The sequence below is a fragment of the Psammomys obesus genome, unplaced genomic scaffold (genome assembly GCF_907164565.1).
Source record: "Psammomys obesus unplaced genomic scaffold, mPsaObe1.curated_primary_1811, whole genome shotgun sequence".
NCBI classification, from domain to species: Eukaryota; Metazoa; Chordata; class Mammalia; order Rodentia; family Muridae; genus Psammomys; species Psammomys obesus.
The window spans coordinates 6822912-6841834 of NW_026586589.1; the positions used below are offsets into that span (position 1 = coordinate 6822912).

At 44.9% G+C, this 18923-nt stretch overlaps 1 protein-coding gene and 1 long non-coding RNA gene across 3 annotated transcripts in view; one reads left to right on the forward strand and one right to left on the reverse strand.

Annotated features, from left to right (window-relative positions):
* The window catches only part of Samhd1 (SAM and HD domain containing deoxynucleoside triphosphate triphosphohydrolase 1), a 35808-nt gene extending 17140 nt beyond the window's left edge, over positions 1 to 18668 (forward strand). Inside the window, exons 7-17 of one of the 2 annotated variants that reach the window (XM_055602201.1) lie at positions 1179 to 1331; positions 3251 to 3351; positions 4681 to 4789; positions 6533 to 6624; positions 8263 to 8378; positions 9807 to 9943; positions 10759 to 10878; positions 12237 to 12341; positions 14287 to 14424; positions 14688 to 14832; positions 16639 to 16708. In XM_055602201.1, coding sequence (XP_055458176.1) covers positions 1179 to 1331; positions 3251 to 3351; positions 4681 to 4789; positions 6533 to 6624; positions 8263 to 8378; positions 9807 to 9943; positions 10759 to 10878; positions 12237 to 12341; positions 14287 to 14424; positions 14688 to 14832; positions 16639 to 16640 — 1218 coding nt within the window. In that variant the 3' untranslated portion in view covers positions 16641 to 16708. Of the gene's footprint in view, positions 1 to 1178; positions 1332 to 3250; positions 3352 to 4680; positions 4790 to 6532; positions 6625 to 8262; positions 8379 to 9806; positions 9944 to 10758; positions 10879 to 12236; positions 12342 to 14286; positions 14425 to 14687; positions 14833 to 16638 lie in introns of both variants that reach the window. The other variant, XM_055602203.1, reaches the window with a different exon arrangement.
* On the reverse strand, positions 15168 to 16646 carry LOC129672682 (uncharacterized). Its single transcript, XR_008719535.1, has 2 exons — positions 16005 to 16646; positions 15168 to 15760 (listed from the first exon to the last, which is right to left on the reverse strand). It is a non-coding gene; the product is annotated as an uncharacterized LOC129672682 (long non-coding RNA).
* Positions 18669 to 18923: the final 255 nt, after the last annotated feature.

Genomic DNA, 18923 nt, shown 5'->3' on the forward strand with positions numbered 1-18923 from the left:
TGTGTGTGTGTGTGTGTGTGTGTGTGTGTGTGTGTGTGTGTGTGTGTACATCACATGCATGCCTGGTGCAGACGTGAGAATAGGGCATTGGATTCCCTGGAACTTCGGTTACGGATGCTGTGAGTCATCTTGCTGGTACTGAGGACCAAACCCGGGTGCTCTGCTTGGGCAGCAGGCTTTCCTAACCACTGAGCCACTTCTCCAGCCCCTTGTTTCACACTCACTTAATTATTACTATTCTCTACTGAGGACAGTGACTGTTTATTTGAATTCACGAACTGAATACAGCATTCTACTGTAATTATCCCAGAGGCCATAAGGAGAAAATTGCAAGTTCCAAGCCAGTCCAGGCTATATAGTAAGATTAGGTCAGATGTGCAATAGGGCAGATGTCTCTAGGGGTCATTGGATCTTCACAGTGAGTGTGAATGAGTGAGCAGAGACATAGACAACCAGGTGACCAATATGAAAATTCAATTCAGATCTTGACAGCAGAGCTGGGAGACACTTGATTTTCCTGGCGGCATTACCAATATCCTTGCCTACCCCAGAGTGGAAATACTAACAGCTTTTAAGTTCAAATGTTCTTCTGTTGATGGAAAAAAAACAAAAAACTAAGTTTTAGAGTGATATTCATTCTACCTGTATGAGCTGGTAATAATCTTTGGTAATATAAATGATTATGTTTAATAGAGTATATTCAGTATTTGTTTATGAAATAATAAACATGGTTGAGTTAAAGTTTTGTAGAGTAGGGGAAGAGGATCAGTAAAATAAAGCATATGTGAAAATGCTACAGTGAAACCCATCCCTTTGCATACTCATTTTAAAAACTAGTAAAAGTTGCTTGTGACTGGGCGTGGTAGCCCACACCTTTAATCCCAGCTCGGGAAGCAGAGACAAGTGGAGCTCTGTGAGTTCAAGGCCAGCCTGGTCTATATAGCAAGTTCCTGGCCAACCAGAGCTGTATAGTGAGACCCTGTCTCAAAAATCCAAACAACCAAACGAAAATGTTTGGCAAAATTGACCAAAAGCTGTAACAATGTAGTTGGAAACTAGATAATTAACATCCAGCAGGACTTCATCTGAGAATTACCTAGAATCCAGAATAATCTGTTTCATAGGAGCCCCCAATAGCTGGGCCTGTTAATGAGCCGTGTTATGTTGACTCTCCGCAGCACGAACAGGGCTCGACTGAGATGTTTGAGCATCTGGTTAATTCTAACGGACTCAAAGATGCCATGAAAAACTATGGTCTCGTCCCTAAAGAAGATATTACCTTTATCAAGGAACAAATTATGGGGCCACCTGAAACACCTGAAGATCATTCGGTAAGTTTCCATTGACGCTAATTAGAGCCAGCTGGTGCTTTCCATCTAAGCTGTTCTGGATTCTCTCAGGGCTACGCACTTGGCTACCCTCGGAGTGCTAAATGTCAAAACACAAGTTACGTGTATCTGCCTTCCAGTGTTTAAAAAAAAGACAAATGATGTATTTTTCCCCTCACCTTGAGTTCTTCAGTCTTATTTCCCCCAAATGACAGCTTATCTCTGCAGCCTCAGTACATGGGATGCAGAAACAAGAGGATCAGATTGTGAAAGTGTATGTCTTGCGCTGGAGGGGTGGCTCAGTAAGAGCGAGCCCTCGTCGCGCAAATGTGAGGACCGGAGTTCAGATCCCCCTGCAGGAGTGTAAAGAGCCAAGCTTGGTAACACACACCTTTCTTTCCACCACTCGGGGGCCAGAGGCCAACCTGATCTACAGAGAGACCTCCAAGGCCTGCCAGCCCCATGCAGTGGGGCTCTGTCTCAAATAAGCAAAACAACACAGCAACAATTTAATTAAAAAAAAAAAAAAAAAAAAAAAAGGCAGCATGGCTGGACACAGGCTTGCAACCCTAGCACTATGAGAGGCAGAAGGCATTCAGCCGTGACCTCTGTTCTACACACACACACACACACACACACACACACACACAAATATACACAGTATAGATAGAGAAGCAGCTATCTTATTTCTAAAACAAAAATTTAGCTTTAAAACGCTCTGAGTGGTTTGTATTTAGAGGAGCTGTGTAGCTGTTTTGAAGCATGTAATGTGTAACACTGGCTCATGGTTATTATAGTCGCCGCTAGAGAAGTAGAAGCAGGGGGAACAGAAGTTCAAAGTCTTCTTGCCTGTACCTGCTTTCAAGGTGAGTCTTGTTACATGAGACTCTGTTTAAAAAAAAAAAAAAGGGGTGGGGGGAGCTGGGTGTGAAGGCAGGTGGATCTCAGAGTTTGAGGCTAGCATTGACGACAAAGTGAGTTCCAGGACAGCCAGGACTGCAGAGAAAAACCCTGTTTAAAAAATAAAAACAAAACAGCAAAAAAGGGAGGGAGGAGAAAAGTAAGAAATATGTATTAGTATATAATATATACATACGTACATGTATACACACACACATACACATGTACACACAACAAGAGGTTGTTTTGTTTTCTTCTGACTTATAATCCACGCTGACTTTGAAGTGACAATCCCCCTGCCTCACTCAGCCTCCTGAGTGCTGAGGTTACAAGTGTGTGTTGCCATACCTAGTGAAAGACATTATTATTTCAACATACAAACCTGAGGTTTACCATTTAAGGAACATTTTTTTTGCAAGTTTGTAATTAAATCTTATAATTTTAAAAAGCTTCTAAATCAAGAAAAAAAAACGTTGCTGGTATTGGGAAACTTATTAATAGCATCCTTTCAATGGCAGTGGAAGGTTTAACATTTTATTTATATACTTATAAACTCTTTAAGTTAGATTTTCATTTATCTATTTGTGTTTCGGTATGTGCGCGTGCAAGTGCGTGCCTGCCCATGGGCCACAGTGTACATGTGGAAGTCACAGGACGGTTTGCAGGGCCATGCCTCCCCTTGTGGCTCCTGGAGATAGAACTCAGGCAGTCGGGTTGGCAGCAGGAGCCCTCTCCAGGCATTCATGTATTCATTCTTTTCTGTGGGGCTGGCCTTCAAGCCCAGGACCCCACATATGCACGCCCTCTGCCACAGAGTGGCACCCCAGCTGGAGGGCATGGTATAATGGGAGAGCATTATTAGGTCAGTGCTTCTTTCTCCTTCCTGCTTCATTAGAAGTGAGAAGGAGAAGGGAAGATTATCCTCTCCTAACTTCACTGTGTATAAGTAGCAGATGGATACAGCTGCTCAGAAACAGGTCTACATCTTCCTAAAACCTCCATGAGCTTCTCTTGTTTCCCAGTGGCCATATAAGGGACGCCCAGCCAAGAAGAGCTTCCTCTATGAGATAGTGGCTAACAAGAGAAGTGGCATTGATGTGGACAAGTGGGATTACTTTGCCAGGTACGCACTTAATGTTCCAAAACGTTACCAAGAGTCTTTGTATGAATGTGGCATTAGCACCACTGGGCTTAATCAGAAGTTGGGCACCGCAGTCCTGGCATGGCTGTAGCCCTCACTTTGTGGCCACCGTGGAAGTGAAACAGCCTTCTCTTCCACCCTGAGTGTGTTGGGCTCCTTCCTGCCCTCTTTCCCTGTATCACAATTGCTCACTCTTGTGGGCTTCAGGTTAGCTCTTGAGCCGGGTCAAGGTAGGAGACGGTCTCATTTTGAAGTGAGAAAAGTCCCTTTTTTTTTTTTTTTTTTTTCTGTTTGCTTTCTTCTTCACAGTCAAGGCTTTAGTCTTAAATGTGTTGAGGATTTTAGTAATAAGCGAGAACAACATGAGGACCTTCTGGGTGCTTGTTCCTCAAGTTGCTGTGAATGTCAGTGTGTGATCAGTCTTGTTTGTTTGTCCATTTGTTGTTTGTTGAGACAGGCTTGCTTGGCTGGCTGGGAGCTCACTACATACACCAAGCTGTTCTCAGACTCATAGAAGTCCCCCTGCCTCTGCCTCCCAAGTGCTGGGATCAAAGGCGTGCGCCTCTGCCTCACATGGCAGAGTTCTGTTTATTCTCTACATCTTATTATTTTATTATTGCTTAGAGACAAGGTCTCACTCTGTAGACAAGTTTGGCTTCATGGTCACAGAGACTTGCCTGCTTGTGCCGCCTGAGTGATCTCGCGTTACTTTAAAGCAGCTCTCGGACAACATGGCATCTCATCACAAACTGTTTCTGGGTGGGTCGCTAAACGAAGTGTCTCTGTTAAACCTAGAAGCACTCTGCAATTGTTTTAAGGCATTTTTTTTTTTTTTTGAGATAGGGTCTCACTTTGTAGTCCTGGCTGTTCTGGCTCACTGTATAAACCAGACCAGCTTCCAACTGAGAGATCCTCCTGCCTCGCCTCCGCCTCCGGAGTGCTGGGATTAAAGGTGTGTTCCATCACTCCTGACTAAGGTATACTAATATATGGTCAGGATTTAAAAATTCCCCAGCTGTTTCATAACTGCCTTGTGCAATTCATAATCCAGTGTCTGCACGCTGTCCCTGGGTGATAGCTCTCCAGGCTTTCATTCCTCAGCAGCTGCCCTAGAAAAATTTCCCACTCTCTCCCTTAGCTTAGTTACACCTTTTTGTGCCCTTCAGTATATTCTTCAGCCCCCAACCAGCCTTCTGCAAGATGGTAGCTCCAAAGTCTGGTTAAGAATAGAAAAGAAAATAAATATATTGTTCCTATTTAAGGCACAGTTTCCTTGTTGAAATGCTTCGTATCTCTGCCTTGGAACTCTAGGGACGGTCACCATCTCGGAATCCAAAATAACTTTGATTACAAGCGCTTTGTTAAGTTTGCACGTGTCTGTGAAGTGGAGGACAAGAAGCACATTTGTACGAGAGAAAAGGTAAGCTCTGTCCCCAGAAAATAAGGGTGCAGCTTGTGGGTTGACATCTGGAAATAACCATTCAGCAACCTGGAAAAATCCAGAAGCCGTCTTTCTTTTCTTTCACTTCCTTCCTTCTCTCCTCCATTCCCTTTCTCGCTTTCCTTTGAATGTTTTTTGTTTTTTTTGTTTTTTTGTTTTTTTTTTAGATTGTGTGCACACAGCTATCCCTTTACATCCCGGTCTCCCTACACCTAGTGCTCAAGTTTATTAGGCATCCTCCTGATTCTGTCTCCCTCAGTGCTGGGCTTGCAGGTGCACAGGAGACCACACCACAGATGCCAGGACCTGAACCCAGGTCCTCATGGTTCTGCCACAAACACTCTTAACTAGTGATATCTCTCCAGCTCCACAAACTCTTTAAAACAAACAAACAAACAAAAAGATGTATTATTAGGGGGCTGGAGAGATGGCTCAGCTGGTAAAAGCACTGTCTGCTCTTCCAGAGGTCCTGCGTTCAATTCCCAGCAACCACATGGTGGCTCATGGCCTATATACTGAAATCTGATGTCCTCTTCTGGCGCATAGGCATACATGCATGTAGAGCACTCAGTGCATAAATAAATACAATTAAAAAAAGATATATTATTAATTATGTGTCCGTGTGTGGGGGTATGTGCAAGTATAGGTTCTCCTAGAGGCCTGAAGAAAGCATCACACACCCTGGAGCTGGAGTTACAGGCAGCTTGACTTGCCCGATGTGGATGCTAGCAGCCACACTCTGGTCCTCTGCAATAATAGCACAGACTCAACCCTCCTTCTCCTTCGTCTCCTCTTCCCCTTCCTCCTTCCCCTCCTCCTCCTCTTTCCTCCCCCGCTTCTTTTTATTTTGTTTTCCAAGACAGGGTTTCTTTGTGTAGCCTTGGCTGTCCTGGACCAGGCTGGCCTTGAACTCACAGCATTGTGAATTGGGATTATAGGCACATGCCACTGGGCCCAGCTGACTTAACCCTTCTTAATGCTTAGTATTTGTTAAGTGTTGTAAGGCTTTTTTTTTTTTTCACTCTATTACATTGGTAAATAATAATAATAAAATTAAATCCAACATTTATTGAGTCTTCTGCTGGGTGGGTTTTAAGGGCTCTTGGTAGGTCAACTCAATCCTTATTTCTCTAGGAGCTAGTACTATTACTATTTCATTTGTTTCAATCCGTGTTGTGTTGCTGTAACAAAATACCAGAGCCTGTGTAATTTATAAAGGAAAGAGCTTTATCTACTCCATGGTTGTAGAGGAAGCTTAAGATCATGGTAGTAGCATCTGCTCTACTTTGGGACAGATCACATGCTGTTCCATACATGGTGAAAGCCAGAAGTGCAAGTAAGGAAGGTGCTAAAGGGAGGGAGGGGCAGCTGCAGGCTGGCTCTACAACAGCCTGCTTTCTACTGTACTATTTAACAAGGGAGCACAGTGAGGTGGGGGAAGGGAAGGGGTTAAATAAGTAACAAAACTGTAATGTCAACGCTGCTAGGTCCTTACCAGAGGATACTCATGCAGCCTTAAAAGTAGTGTAGAATTATGCTCTTTATGTATGCTGGCCCTTTAATCCCAGCACTCAGGAGGCCGAGGCAGGTGGATGTCTGTGAGTTCAAGGCCAGCCTGGTCTGCATAGTGAGTTCCAGGACAGCCAGGGCTCCATGGTGAGACCCTGCCTCAAACAAAGGGGAACATAATCTGATGCCGAATTACTGTTTGTTTCCGTGTAGGAGGTTGGAAATCTCTACGACATGTTCCACACACGCAGCCGCCTGCACCGAAGAGCCTACCAGCACAAGATCAGCAACCTCATCGATATGATGTAAGAGCGCCAGCGTACCTCACTATGAAAGTTTTCCCCGACGCTCTGCCCCATTCGCGTTCCCGGGGCAGCCTGTGTTATCCACAGAGGTTTCCTTAAAAGAAGTCCAGCGTAAACGCCGGAGGAGTAAGAGGAGCAAAATGGACGCAGGTGATAGAGTAGATGGAGAAAGAGGAGCTGGCCTAGACAACACGTGAAGAGGAATGGCTCAGGGTCCCTGCTCAGGACAGCTGTTATTCGGGGAGGGAGTGAGACATGGGTAGCTGACATTCTGAATTAAAAGCAAAACTAATGTTAGTCAGGTGTGGTGGCACAAGACTGTAATCCCAGCACTCAGGGATGCAGAGGCAGGCGGATCTCTGTGAATTCAAAGCCAGCCTGGTCTACAAAGTGAGTCCAGGACAGCCAAGGCAACATAAAGAAACCCTGTCTCGACAAAACCAAAAAAAAAAAATACTATTTATACTAATTTCTGCCTTTATCCTGTCAAATGCTTTTCAGAATTAGTAGCAAATAGGAGCTTCACCTTTTTTCCTGATCCAGTCAGAGCTATAGCCAAAAGATGGACAGAGTCTGTACATGTCTTAGAGATGCCATGAGACGTTTTTGGTTTTTTTGTTTGTTTGTTTGTTTCCCTTTGTTTTTGAGATAGGATGTTGTACTTATATCCCTGGTGGGCCTGGAACTCGCTATATAGCCCAGGTTGGCCTCAAATTCAGGATTCTCTGGCTTCTACCTCCCAGGTGCTGGGATTATAGACGTGAACCACCACACTTGGTTCCAGGGTTTTTTTGTTTTGTTTTGTTTGTTTTTAAGATGTATTTATTATGTCTACAATGTTGTATTTGCATGTACACCTGTACCCCAGAAGAGGGCAGCAGATCTCATTGTAGATGGTTGTGAGCCACCATGTGGTTGCTAAGAATTGAACCCAGGAACTCTGGAAGAGCAGCTGGTGCTCTTAACCTCTGAGCTATCTCTCCAGTCCCTTCAGAAGAGTTTGAACCTCAGTCAAAAGTTAGGTGTAGCCAGACAGTAGGGAGGCAGAGGCAGGTGGATCTATGTGAGTTCAAAGCTAGCGTGGTCTGCAAAGTGAGTTCCAAGATAGCCAGGGCTATGTAGAAAAACCCTGTCACAAAAAGAAAAAAAAAAAAAAAAAAGGTATAAAGCTGGATATAGTAGCACTGTCTGCAGTGTCAGCACTTGAGAGGTAGAGACAAGAGTTCAAGGTCATTCTCAGGTATGTAGCAACTTCGAAGCTAGCCTGAGCTACACGAGACCTTGTCTCAAGAAAAGAAAAGAGCTAAAGTAATTTTTTTTTTTTTCAGTTCTGAGTCAGAGCCTTTGGTTCAAAGCCTGATATACTTCTTCCAAACTTGTTTAAAGGAAAATTATATCATTTCTGCATCTATAACATTGGAGTTGAGTATGCTTATTATTAGAAAAACTAAATGAGATAAAGGCCTCTAGCGCTGCCACTGTACCCCAGACACAGTAGGCATGCAGCTCACATCTCATAAACAGCTGTCTGTCCCACATTGTACCTCGTTCATTTTCCTAAATGAGAAGGATCCTCTTGAGCAAGCTGTAAAGCAAATCTTGACATTTTCCTTGTGTGCTTTTACAAAATGATCTTAGGATCACGGAAGCTCTCCTCAAAGCAGACCCCTACGTGGAGATTATGGGGACTGCCGGGAAGAAGTTTCGTATTTCCATGGCCATTGACGACATGGAAGCCTTCACCAAGCTGACAGGTAAGAACAAGTCACAAGTGGTCTGTGTCGGATATGATATAAGCGGCAGTGAAGACAGTGGGAAGGAAGAGCATATGTATGTGAAACTACAAAACAGTGTTTGGTTTGTTTGTTTAGATTTAATTATTAATTTATATGTATGAGCACTCTGTTTGCAACCTGCACTCCAGAAAAGGGCACCAGATCACATTATAGATGGGTGTGACCCACCACGTGGTTGCTGGGAGTTGAACTCAGGACCTCTGGAAGAGCAGCCAGTGCTCTTAACCATTGAGCCATCTCTCCAGCTCACCAAAACAGTAATTCTTAAAGTAGGCAGACTGATCGACCACAGTAAGTGTGGGAATTGCCAAACCAAACTGCACGACCTGGATGGCGTGCCTCTCCTCATCCTCATCGCCTCCCGAGACATCCCAGCAAGGGAGGAGCTCCTGTCCGACTATGGTGACCCAAGCAAGGCCTCCATCGAAGCCTACCCTTGGCTGAAGCACTGACTGAGTGGCCTCCCTGCCACCCTGCCTCCTTCAAAGGACAAAGTGCCCTCAAAGGGAAATGATTTTACATACACACACACACACACACACAGCTAATTACTTCAGTTGTTTTTTAAAAGTATATTAAAAGATGCCTTTTCATGTAGTATTTTTTAAAAACTATTTCTGTTCTTGGGAGATCCATACTGCAGTGTTCAAATGTTTCATAAAAAAATCTTCTGCACACAGCCAGATGCAGTGACTCACCCCTATAGGAGGAGGAAGCAGAGGGACTACAAGTTTGAGACCAACCTGAGCTATATAATGAGCTCAGGCACCCTAAGAGTGAGACCTTCTCTCAGAAGAGAAACACAAAGCAAGAAAATTGTGTACACATAGAGTACTTGTATGGAAAAATGATAAGGAATTTAGTTGAAGGCTATTTTAATTAGAAAAATTTTAAAGAAAATTGAAAAAAAGGACAAAAGCTTTTTCCTTCTATTATCATCATAGAATATTCTTTTAAGTCAGTTTACAAACTTCCATGTACCCATCACTTAGCTTCAACTATTATCAACACATAGCAATTCTTTCCACCTACCTCCTTCTGACAAACGTCGAGCTATTTTAAGTAGATCATAGGCATAATGCTGTTTGTAAATGTTTAAGGCCAAATCAAACAAACAAACAAACAAAAAAACAATGTTTAAGATCATCTAGGACTAAGCAGCAAGACCATTGTCTCATTTACAAGAATAAAAGCCCAAGAGTTAAGTCTCTGAGTACTGCTTGCCCCAGCTTAAGCCATCGGTTCTAAAGCACTTAGTTTATCTCACACGGGGGAAGACTCCCCTATTTCTGAACTCGTCTTTTTTCCCTCTCTTACTGCCATCTTTTTTTACTCTTTAAATTCTACCATCATTTTAATGTGAATGAAATTTCATCACATTGACAGATAACATTTTCTTGGAGATTTTATACTCTACTGACCCAAACTTGTCTGAGGCACAAAGTATTTTAAGGAACATTGAACACCGTAATCTATACAAGTATTTGGGTGAGACCCAGCCAAAAAGCCAGAAGATTGGAAAGGTAAGTTGAGTCACATGCTGTCCTTCTGTTGGTGGAGGGCTGTCCCAGTCTCTGCTCAGAAAGAAGCCATTAGGGTCTCACAGCAACCACGCTTTCTGTTTACTCTCATTTGTTCTTTGCAATGTTCTTAGGCCTGCTAACCCAGATGAGAAACCAAGGGTGAGCAATAGTGAATAGACTGCTCATGACAGCAGTCAGGTAGGACCCACAGTCGAATCTGAGCAACTATAAAGATTTGCTCTTGCATTCAATAAGGTCCTCAAATTTTGGATAGGTCCAAGCACTGGAAAATGAATCTAAGGAGGAATCCTTGGAAATCAGACCTGTGTGAGCTTCACTAAGGCTCTGAGAACCCATTTTATCTATTGTTGACCCTCGGCACTTGACAGTATACAGTCAAAATTTTACCTTTAATTTTTGACTCTCTAGAAACTTAACCACTGATAGTCTGTCATTGCCCAGGAACTGCACCGGCACCATAACAGCCAGTTCCATGGATTTTGTGTGTTGTTTGTATTATATTTGGGCCAGAAACACAGAAGGGCTGGCTGGGATAAGGTGCAGGGGCTGGAAAAAGCAGCAGGAGGTAGCTAGACTAGATAAATGCCACCTTCTTTCCAAAATGTGACGGTTGATTTTGTTTGTTTTTTAATGAAAAGTACTCTTTGTTTTGAGGCCAGCATGTGTTGGAGCTATTTTATCAGGGTATCTCTGGGTTTTTTTGTTTTGCTTTGTTTGGTGAAGAAGGAACCTGACCATGGTACAAGGACTTAATGACAAACTGAGTCCTAACTGGGGATTTTCAACTCTTCTAGGAAGAATATGAACAGCTTCCCCAAGAAATTGCTAATGCCAAACCTGTCGTCACACCTGACACCAAACCTGATGCCGTGCTACTGGGTGCCAACCTGAAGGCCGAAGATTTTATAGTGGATGTAAGTAGTGAGCCCCAAGAATAGACTAAATGAAAAATTGTGTTTAGAACACAAGTCTTCCTGGTGGGGTGGTGAGGGGTGTAGAACACAGAAGCTGGCACAAACCTTTAATCCCAGCACTCAGGAGACAGAGTTCACGGCCAGCCTGGTCTACATAGTGAGTTCCAGGACAGCCAGAGCTATGCAGAGAAATCCTGCCTTGGAAAAAAGAAAAAGAAAGAAAGGCTCCTTCAGAGCAAACTTGTGGAAAAACCTGAATTCTTATATTTTTCTCCCGGTAGATGTTAAGTACCCCATATCCAAAAATCTGAAACCTGAAATTTAAAATGTTCTAGAATCTAGGTCTGGGAATTTGCCTCAGTGGTAGAGCACTTGCTTAGCATTCTCTAGGTCCCGAGTTCAGTCTTCAGCACGCACGTGTGTGCGCGCGCACACACACACACACACACACTATCTGAAAGCAAAATTCTGGAAATCCTTTTCTTCCTACCTGATTAATTTCTGCTCACTTCTTTTTTTCTTTTTCTTTTCTCTCTTTTTTTTTTTTTTAAGATTTATTTATTATAGTATTCTGCCTGCATATGAGCATGTACACCAGAAGAGGGCACCAGATCTCACTATAGATGGTTGTGAGCCACCATGTGGTTGCTGAGAATTGAACTCAGGACCTTTGGAAGAGCAGACAGTGCTCTTAACTCCAGCCTGCCTGTTCAATTCTAAAGTCACTGCCCCAGGCAAGCATGCCACATATTTCCACTAGCCATGTTAAAATGAGGACTTGAGTTCTATCTGCAGAACCCACTTTAAAACAGACACACACACACACACACACACACACACACACACACACACACACACAGCATGGTGAAAGAGGCCAGAGCTAGGGAGGCAAAGCCAAGTGGATGCCTGGGGCTTATTGGGTCTCCAGCCTAGGTGACTTGGTGAGCTCCAAGCCAATGAAGGACCCTATCTCAGGAAAAAAAATAAGAAGAATAAAGTGCATGGCACCTGAGGAATGACATTCAAAGTTGGCCTCTGGCCTCCTCTTGTACATGCCCACATATACACAAAAGTTGATGGTCTGCTGTCTATCTGTGTCTGGCACATAGCAAATATTGCCTTTATACCCTCTTTCGTTGAATACTCAAAAGATACTTCCTCTTCCACCCAAGTTTCAAAAGTTTCAAAATCCCCAAAGGTGGTCACAAACCAGGGTTATTCTTATTTCACACAGGACACCTTCCAACATTCCTAGCGCCCGGAGGGCTCCGTTCATTTCTTGTGGTGTCCTTACAACTCTTGAGTTCAGTTCTTGCGGTGGTTATGTGATTGCTTACTTGTTTATTGTTGTAATTAAGGTTATCAACGTGGATTACGGGATGGAAGACAAGAATCCAATAGATAATGTTTACTTCTATTCTAAGAGTGACAGCAAGAAAGCATTCACGATCTCCAAAGATCAGGTAACTGGCTGCGTAAGAGAAGTCCTCTCTAGAGGCAGATGTTTGGCAAGTTCTTCAAGTCATGCCAGTCAGGTTGTAAAATGTCAGTGTGTACTGTTTAAGAGAGCACACACAGCCCATTGAATCAAGCAAGCAGGGAGCAGACGGGCTCACGGAGACGGAGTGGCAAGCATGGGGCCTGTGCCAGGTCCTCTGCATATATGTTGTGGCTGTTAGCTCGGTTTGTTTTTGTGCGACTCCTAACTGTGGGAGCGGGTGTGTCTCTGACTCTTTTGCCTGCTTCTGAGACTCTTTTCCTCCTGTTGGGTTGTCTTGTCCAGCTCCAGTGCAGGGGCTTTTGCCTTGTCTTACTGTATTTTGTTTTATTGTGGTTTGTTGTTGTCTCTTGGAGGCCTGCTCTTTTCTGAGATGGAGGGGGTGTGGATCTGGGGGAGAAGGGAGGTGCTGGGGAGCTTGGAGCGTGGAGAGAGGGGAAACTGTGGTCAGCATGTATTGTATGTATAAGAGAAAAATATATTTTAAGTTAAGAAAAGAAGTCAGGACTATAGAAATGGCTCAGTCGTTATGGGCACTTTCAGCTCTTAGAGAGGATACCGGTTTGGGCTAGCCCGGGTACATGAGACTCTGTCTCAAAATTAAATAAAATTAAATAAGGGGCTGGAGAGCTCTGAGATGCCTCAGAGGCTAAGAACACTGGTTGCTCTTCCAAAGGTCCTGAGTTCAATTTCCAGCAACCACATGGTGGCGCACAACCATCTATAATGAGATCTGGCGCCCTCTTCTGTTGTACAGGCATACATGGAGGAAGAACACTGTATAAATAATAAATAAATAAATATTTAAAAAATAAAATAAAAATAAACACAGTATCTTTATCTAGTTGGGTATGTTAGTACACACCTTTAATCCTAGTACCCTTGGGGCAGAATCAGACAACCTGCTCTATATAGTGAGTTCCAGGCCACCAATAGTGAGACTTTCTCAAAAACAGAAAATCTACCTGGGCAGTGGTGGTGCACGCCTGTAATCCCAGCACTTGGGAGGCAGAACCAGGCAGATCTCTGTGAGATCCAGGCCAACCTGGTCCACAGAGTGAGTTCCAGGACAGCGAAGGCTACAAGGGAAACCCTGTCTCCAAAAAACCAAAAATAAATAAGAAATAGATGTAAGTAGATACATGGATATCTGGATGTAGTGGTACAGGCCTTTAATACCAGGAGCCTAAAGCTGCAGGATCATAGGTTCAAGGCCTGCCGGTACAATGAAGGGAGTTGAGGGGACCCAGAGCAACCCGATGAGACCTTATCTCAGAATAGGAAGGGAAGGGGGGAAGAGAGGCAGCGATGTAGCCCAGCTGTGAGATGTTTGCCTAGCATGCAGTGAGGCCTTGGGTTCAACACCTGATCCACCAATTTAATAATGATAATTTTTTTTAATTTTTAAATAAGGTTAATTCTGTTAGATACACCTAGGACTTGGGATCCCGAGTTCAAGGTAAGCCTAGTCTATAACTATGAGACTTTATCTCACAAGAGGCATAGTAACAGCCAGTTTCCAGTGTCTCCTGTTTGCTGAGCATCATTGAAAGTGCAGTCTTCGGTTTGAAGTTTCAGTTGCAAAATCCAGTGGACCACGGTTGAAAGCATGCAAGTTAAATGTGTTCATCCGTGTATGTTATATGAGAGTCTGTGGTTTGTATATAATTATGTCCTGTAAATCCTGCAGTCGTTTGGTAATTAACATAAAATTCTGAGGCATTTTGTAGTAGATAATTATCTTCTCCTTTGGATTATAATTGGGATAAAATACAAAAGCAGTGCAGTGCTTTTAACTCAACGTTAAAAATGGTACCCCAGATCCTGGAAGGCAGCTGGTTCTTGGAAGTGTGAACTCAAAGCTACAGCAAAAAATCTTTTCTTTTCTTTTCTTTTTTTGTTTAATAAAGGTGTCACAACTGCTGCCACAGAAATTTGCAGAGCAGCTCATTCGAGTGTACTGTAAGAAGAAAGACAACAAGAGCATTCATGACGCCTGGCAATATTTCACTCAGTGGTGTGCGGACAGGGACTTTACCAAGCCACAGGTGGGTCTTATTTATATCCCCGAACATTGACAGGAAGTCTGGGAGTTGTGGTGAGACAGGGGCCTGTGGAGCTCAGGTTGGTCTCAGATTTGCTGCTTAGCTGAGAATGGCCTTGAATTTCTTCTCCTGCTTCTGCCTTCCAAGTCTGGGGAGTTCAGCTCTGCATCAACACAGATGCCTGCTGTAGTTTTCAATTTTTAGGGAAAATCCAAAAGTGATCCTGATCTCTTTTATCCACTGAAAAGTTCTCATTTAAATTGTAGCAATATGGGGCTGGAAAGATGGCTCAGCCGTTAAGAGCACTTCCAGAGGACTCAGGTTCAAAACTCAGCAATCAGCACCCACACGGCGGCCCACAACCAGCTGTAACTCCAGTTCCAGAGGATCTGATGCCCTCTTCTGGCCTCTGTGGGTACCAGACATGCAAGTGGTACACAGACAAAACACCCCTAGGCATAAAATAAGAAACAATCGGTGGGGGGGGGGGGATTCAAAAGAAAAAGGTGGAGAAGTGATTGAGGAAGGTACCTGATGTTACCCTCTGGCTTGTGCCTCCACAGTCAAGCTCACCTGCAGACGCACGTTACACATACATACACCATACACACACACACGTACATAGACACACTACACGTATATCACATATCTCACACACAGTACACACACACACACACGCGCCACACTCATACACATGTATGCCGCACACCCTTAAGGAAAAGGAAAATAAGACGCAGGAGTATGTGTAAGTGCCTTAAACCTTGGTATATTAAGTCAGGCCATGACGAAGCAGTACCTGAGACGGACAGAGTTCCTCAGGACACTGGGTCTCTAGGTGTGGTCTACAAACACCAGTAAATAGCAGTTGTGTAGTACGGTAAGTGCTGTGGTGTGCAGAAGGAGCCCTAGCCAGCCTTGGTTAGATGAGATAAGCCTGCCTTGGAAAGCTTACAAGCCAAGCCCTGAAGGGGGAGAAGAGCCAGGGGCTGTTTACAGGGCTGAAGTTAGGGCTTGTGGGCTGAGGCAGAAGCGACATGGGGAGAGCCGAAAAGGTAGCAAAGAACCTGAGGTCTTTCAGGAGCAGCGCCGAGTGTGAGATGTTTTCTGCACTCCAGTGTGCAAGGGGCAGCCTAGAGCCACTGAACTGGAGCAAGTGGAGTCTCTAGGTTTGCCTTTTCAGTGTGTGCTAGAGTTGAAGTCAGAGGGAAGTGTGATGGAAACGGGTTTTACACATGCTGCCGCCTTTGAGGTGGACAACAGCTCACGAAAGCTGTCCAGGCAGGTCAGTGTGTTCAGCGGAAGGCATCTAACATCGGCTGTTTCCGAAGTTTCGGTAGAGCTAAAAGAACAGAGAAAAGGCGGTGAGGCAGCTGCGGGAGCAGGGGGCGGGGGCCAGGGGCTGTGGCCCCTTCCAGAAGCTGGAGCCAACCCTGAAACCCGGAACAGAGGAAAGAGGAGGGAGATACCCAGGCCTCACCGTCCTCTTCACCTCCAGTCTGTCTCCCAAGGGTTAGGATAGGACTGGTCATGAGGGCTGAGAAGGGAGCTGCTGCTGTTTAATGGAACACAAAGGGTGCAAGTACCTGAGAGCAAATGGGCAAAGGCAGGCTAGCCTTGTCCAGGGAGGCAGGCAGGGTTAGAGAGCCTTGCTGCCTGTGTTTCCTCTAGTCGGGCCACTGTGTTCATTCGAGGAAGCCTCCCCTGTGGTGAAAGGGTACATTTGTCTGGAGCCTATGTTGATGGGGGCCAAAAGGAAGAGGCTTATTTGAAGAGAAAGATTCAAATTCAGCAAGTATTCATGGTCTCACTGTTCCAGTTGTCATTTGTCCCCATCCTCCCCACTCCTCTCTTCCTTCTCCCCCCATTTGCAGACCTGGGTCATTTGTTTTAGAGGAGACTTGGCAAAAGAGAAACAAGATTCCAGGGTAGCTTCTAATTCCCTAAGAGTCCCACGAAGGTGTGTGAACTTGGGCGGTCCTGGGCAACAGTGTGCAGGGTCCCGGCCATTTTCCCATGAGCACGTTTATCTGCCTAGGACTGTGGTATTTTCTAGTTTAATCCAGTCACAGAGCATGGACAGTTTTGAATTTCTCAAGAGTAAGTGTATTTAGAAGCAATCTATGTGTAGGACAAGGGTGTGTGCCCGAGATACACCCCAAATACAATGATAGAAACTGCCTTTTCTCTGTGCCCTGACTTTCTTTCTCTCTTTAATAGGATGGTGACATTATAGCTCCACTTATAACACCTCTGAAATGGAATAAAAATAATTCATCTTGTCGCCAAGAAGCATCCAAAGCCAGAACATGTCTAAATTTTAAGTGAATGCCTGCAACTGGTTCTTTTCAAAAACATCTTCCCCCTTCATAATCAAGTTAGGAAATATAATCATAGAGCCCACTAGTGATTTTTATTTAGCATTCTGAATGTATGTTCATGCTGAAGGGTAAGTTGTTTTTATTCAAAATGAAAATTTTGCGATATATACTATGGTGAGTTGAATAAGAATGGCCTCCTAAGTGCATATAATTCGGTGTTTAGTCATCAGGGAATGGAAGGACTAGGACTTGGTTGAAAGGACTAGAAGGATCAGGAGGTGTGGCCTTGTTGGAGGAAGTGTGTCACTGAAGGTGGGCTTCAAGGTTTCAAAAGTCAATCTAGTCTCTCCCTCCCTCCATCCATCCATCCCTCTCTCTCTCTGTCCCTACCTCTTTCCCTTCCTCCGTTCCTTTCCCTCTTTCCCCTCCCTCTTATCCACCCTCCTTCCCTCCCTCCCTCTGCCCGTGGATGAGGATGTAGCCCTCAGATACTGCTCCAGCACCATGCTCTGTGCGATGAGGATGGTGAGTTGCGCCTCTAAGGCTGTAAGCCAGTCCCCAGTTAACTGCTTCCTTTTATAAGAGTTGCCTTGGTCATGGTGTCTCTTGACAGCACTAGAACAGTGACCAAGACACGTACCATGAAAAGCATTAGCTTATGTATTTCTAACATTAATCGAAGCCTTTCTCCTTTAGCAACCTATTTTTTCAGGATAACTCTCCCATCTATTCTGAACTCTCAGGACAAATGACTGTTTTTAATTTAGAAATTGAGATAAGGGCACAGATTAGAATTCAAGGTTGAAACTGCCATGCACCATGTGTTTAAAAAAATAAACCAAATCCTACCCCTCCCCACCTTGAAGAGGTTTCTGTCACCCTGTTCCCCCAGGAAAGAAAGCTACCACTCCCTTCCAGCCCTGTTAGGTGCCAGGCTGGGGAGCATGGGGAGCCGCTGAGAGTGTGGCAGGCAAGGACTTTCCCATTGACCTCAGCTGCACCCCGGTCTTTCTAGTACAGCTCCCCCTGCCCTCACACCAGGCTCTCCTGAGACTGTTAGGACTCCAGACAAGATCAGCTTCTTCGCACCTGAAACCACTCCAGCTCCAAGGGACACACCCTTGCCAGCCAGGGGACAGACTTCCACCTCATCTGAGTTGAACTGGTCAGCTGCTCTGAGAGCACAGACCCCACCCTCTGGCTGCTCTCCCCCAGGACCTCACCTCGCCTGCCTCAGTGTGTGTACGGGTTTCAGAACATTCTGGACTGCCTTTGTGAGTCCAGCGGCTGCCCATTGGGCCCTCGGTTCCCTGTGTGGCCTCTGGAGCCACTGTGGCTCCCCCTGCTGCTCCCCTCGCCCCCACTCTGCACAGCTTCACCAAGAACTGAGTCCGGTTGTGGAACCAGAAATGCTGGCAGCCACAGGCGGTAGGGACAGAGGCAGGAGCTGCGGGTTGGCATCTCAGTGATGATAAGTGAGATGGCAGCCCAGGCAGTGGGCAGCTCGAGTTCACCAGCTGTGCCCCCTCTCCTGGGTGGCCAGGTTCGCTTTTGTCCACTCGTGGGTGAAGAATATTGGTGTGTGTGTCCCTATGGGCTCAGAAATGCACAAGAGAGGTGCCAGCTTGCCCTGCTGGCCGTGATGCCTCCATTACTCAGGGAGCCAGCCAGAGCCCCCTCTTCGTGTACACAGAGTCAAGATGAAGAACTGTATATTTTTCTGCTGGTGCTGTTGTTGTTTTGCCAGTCTGTTTTTTAACCATTAGAGTTTATTCTGGAATTTTGTAGTCCTAATTTTGTACTATGCCATCTGGGAAACAATTTTGACCCCTTTTATGCACAAGCAGCTGTGTCTGTGCCTTTGAAGCTGTTTTCATTGTGTGTACCTATGTCATTTACAAGACCGCATAAAAATGGAGATCTTTAACAGCTTTGTCTCTTGGCTGTCGGCTTGCTGTAAGTAGAACCATAGGTTGAGGGTCGGTGCCTTGGGTTAAAGCTTCCCTGAATGTATTTCTGTCTTGCAACTGGAGGTACGCGCCTTCACCCTGTCTCCTGTTTGGATTCCCGTGCAGAGGAGTGTGTTTCCTGTGGGGCCCACATACATGCTTCTTGTCACAACATTGTGTGGGGTCTGCAGGATGCTGGGATTGACAGGGTCCCAGGTCCCTGGCTTTCCTCACA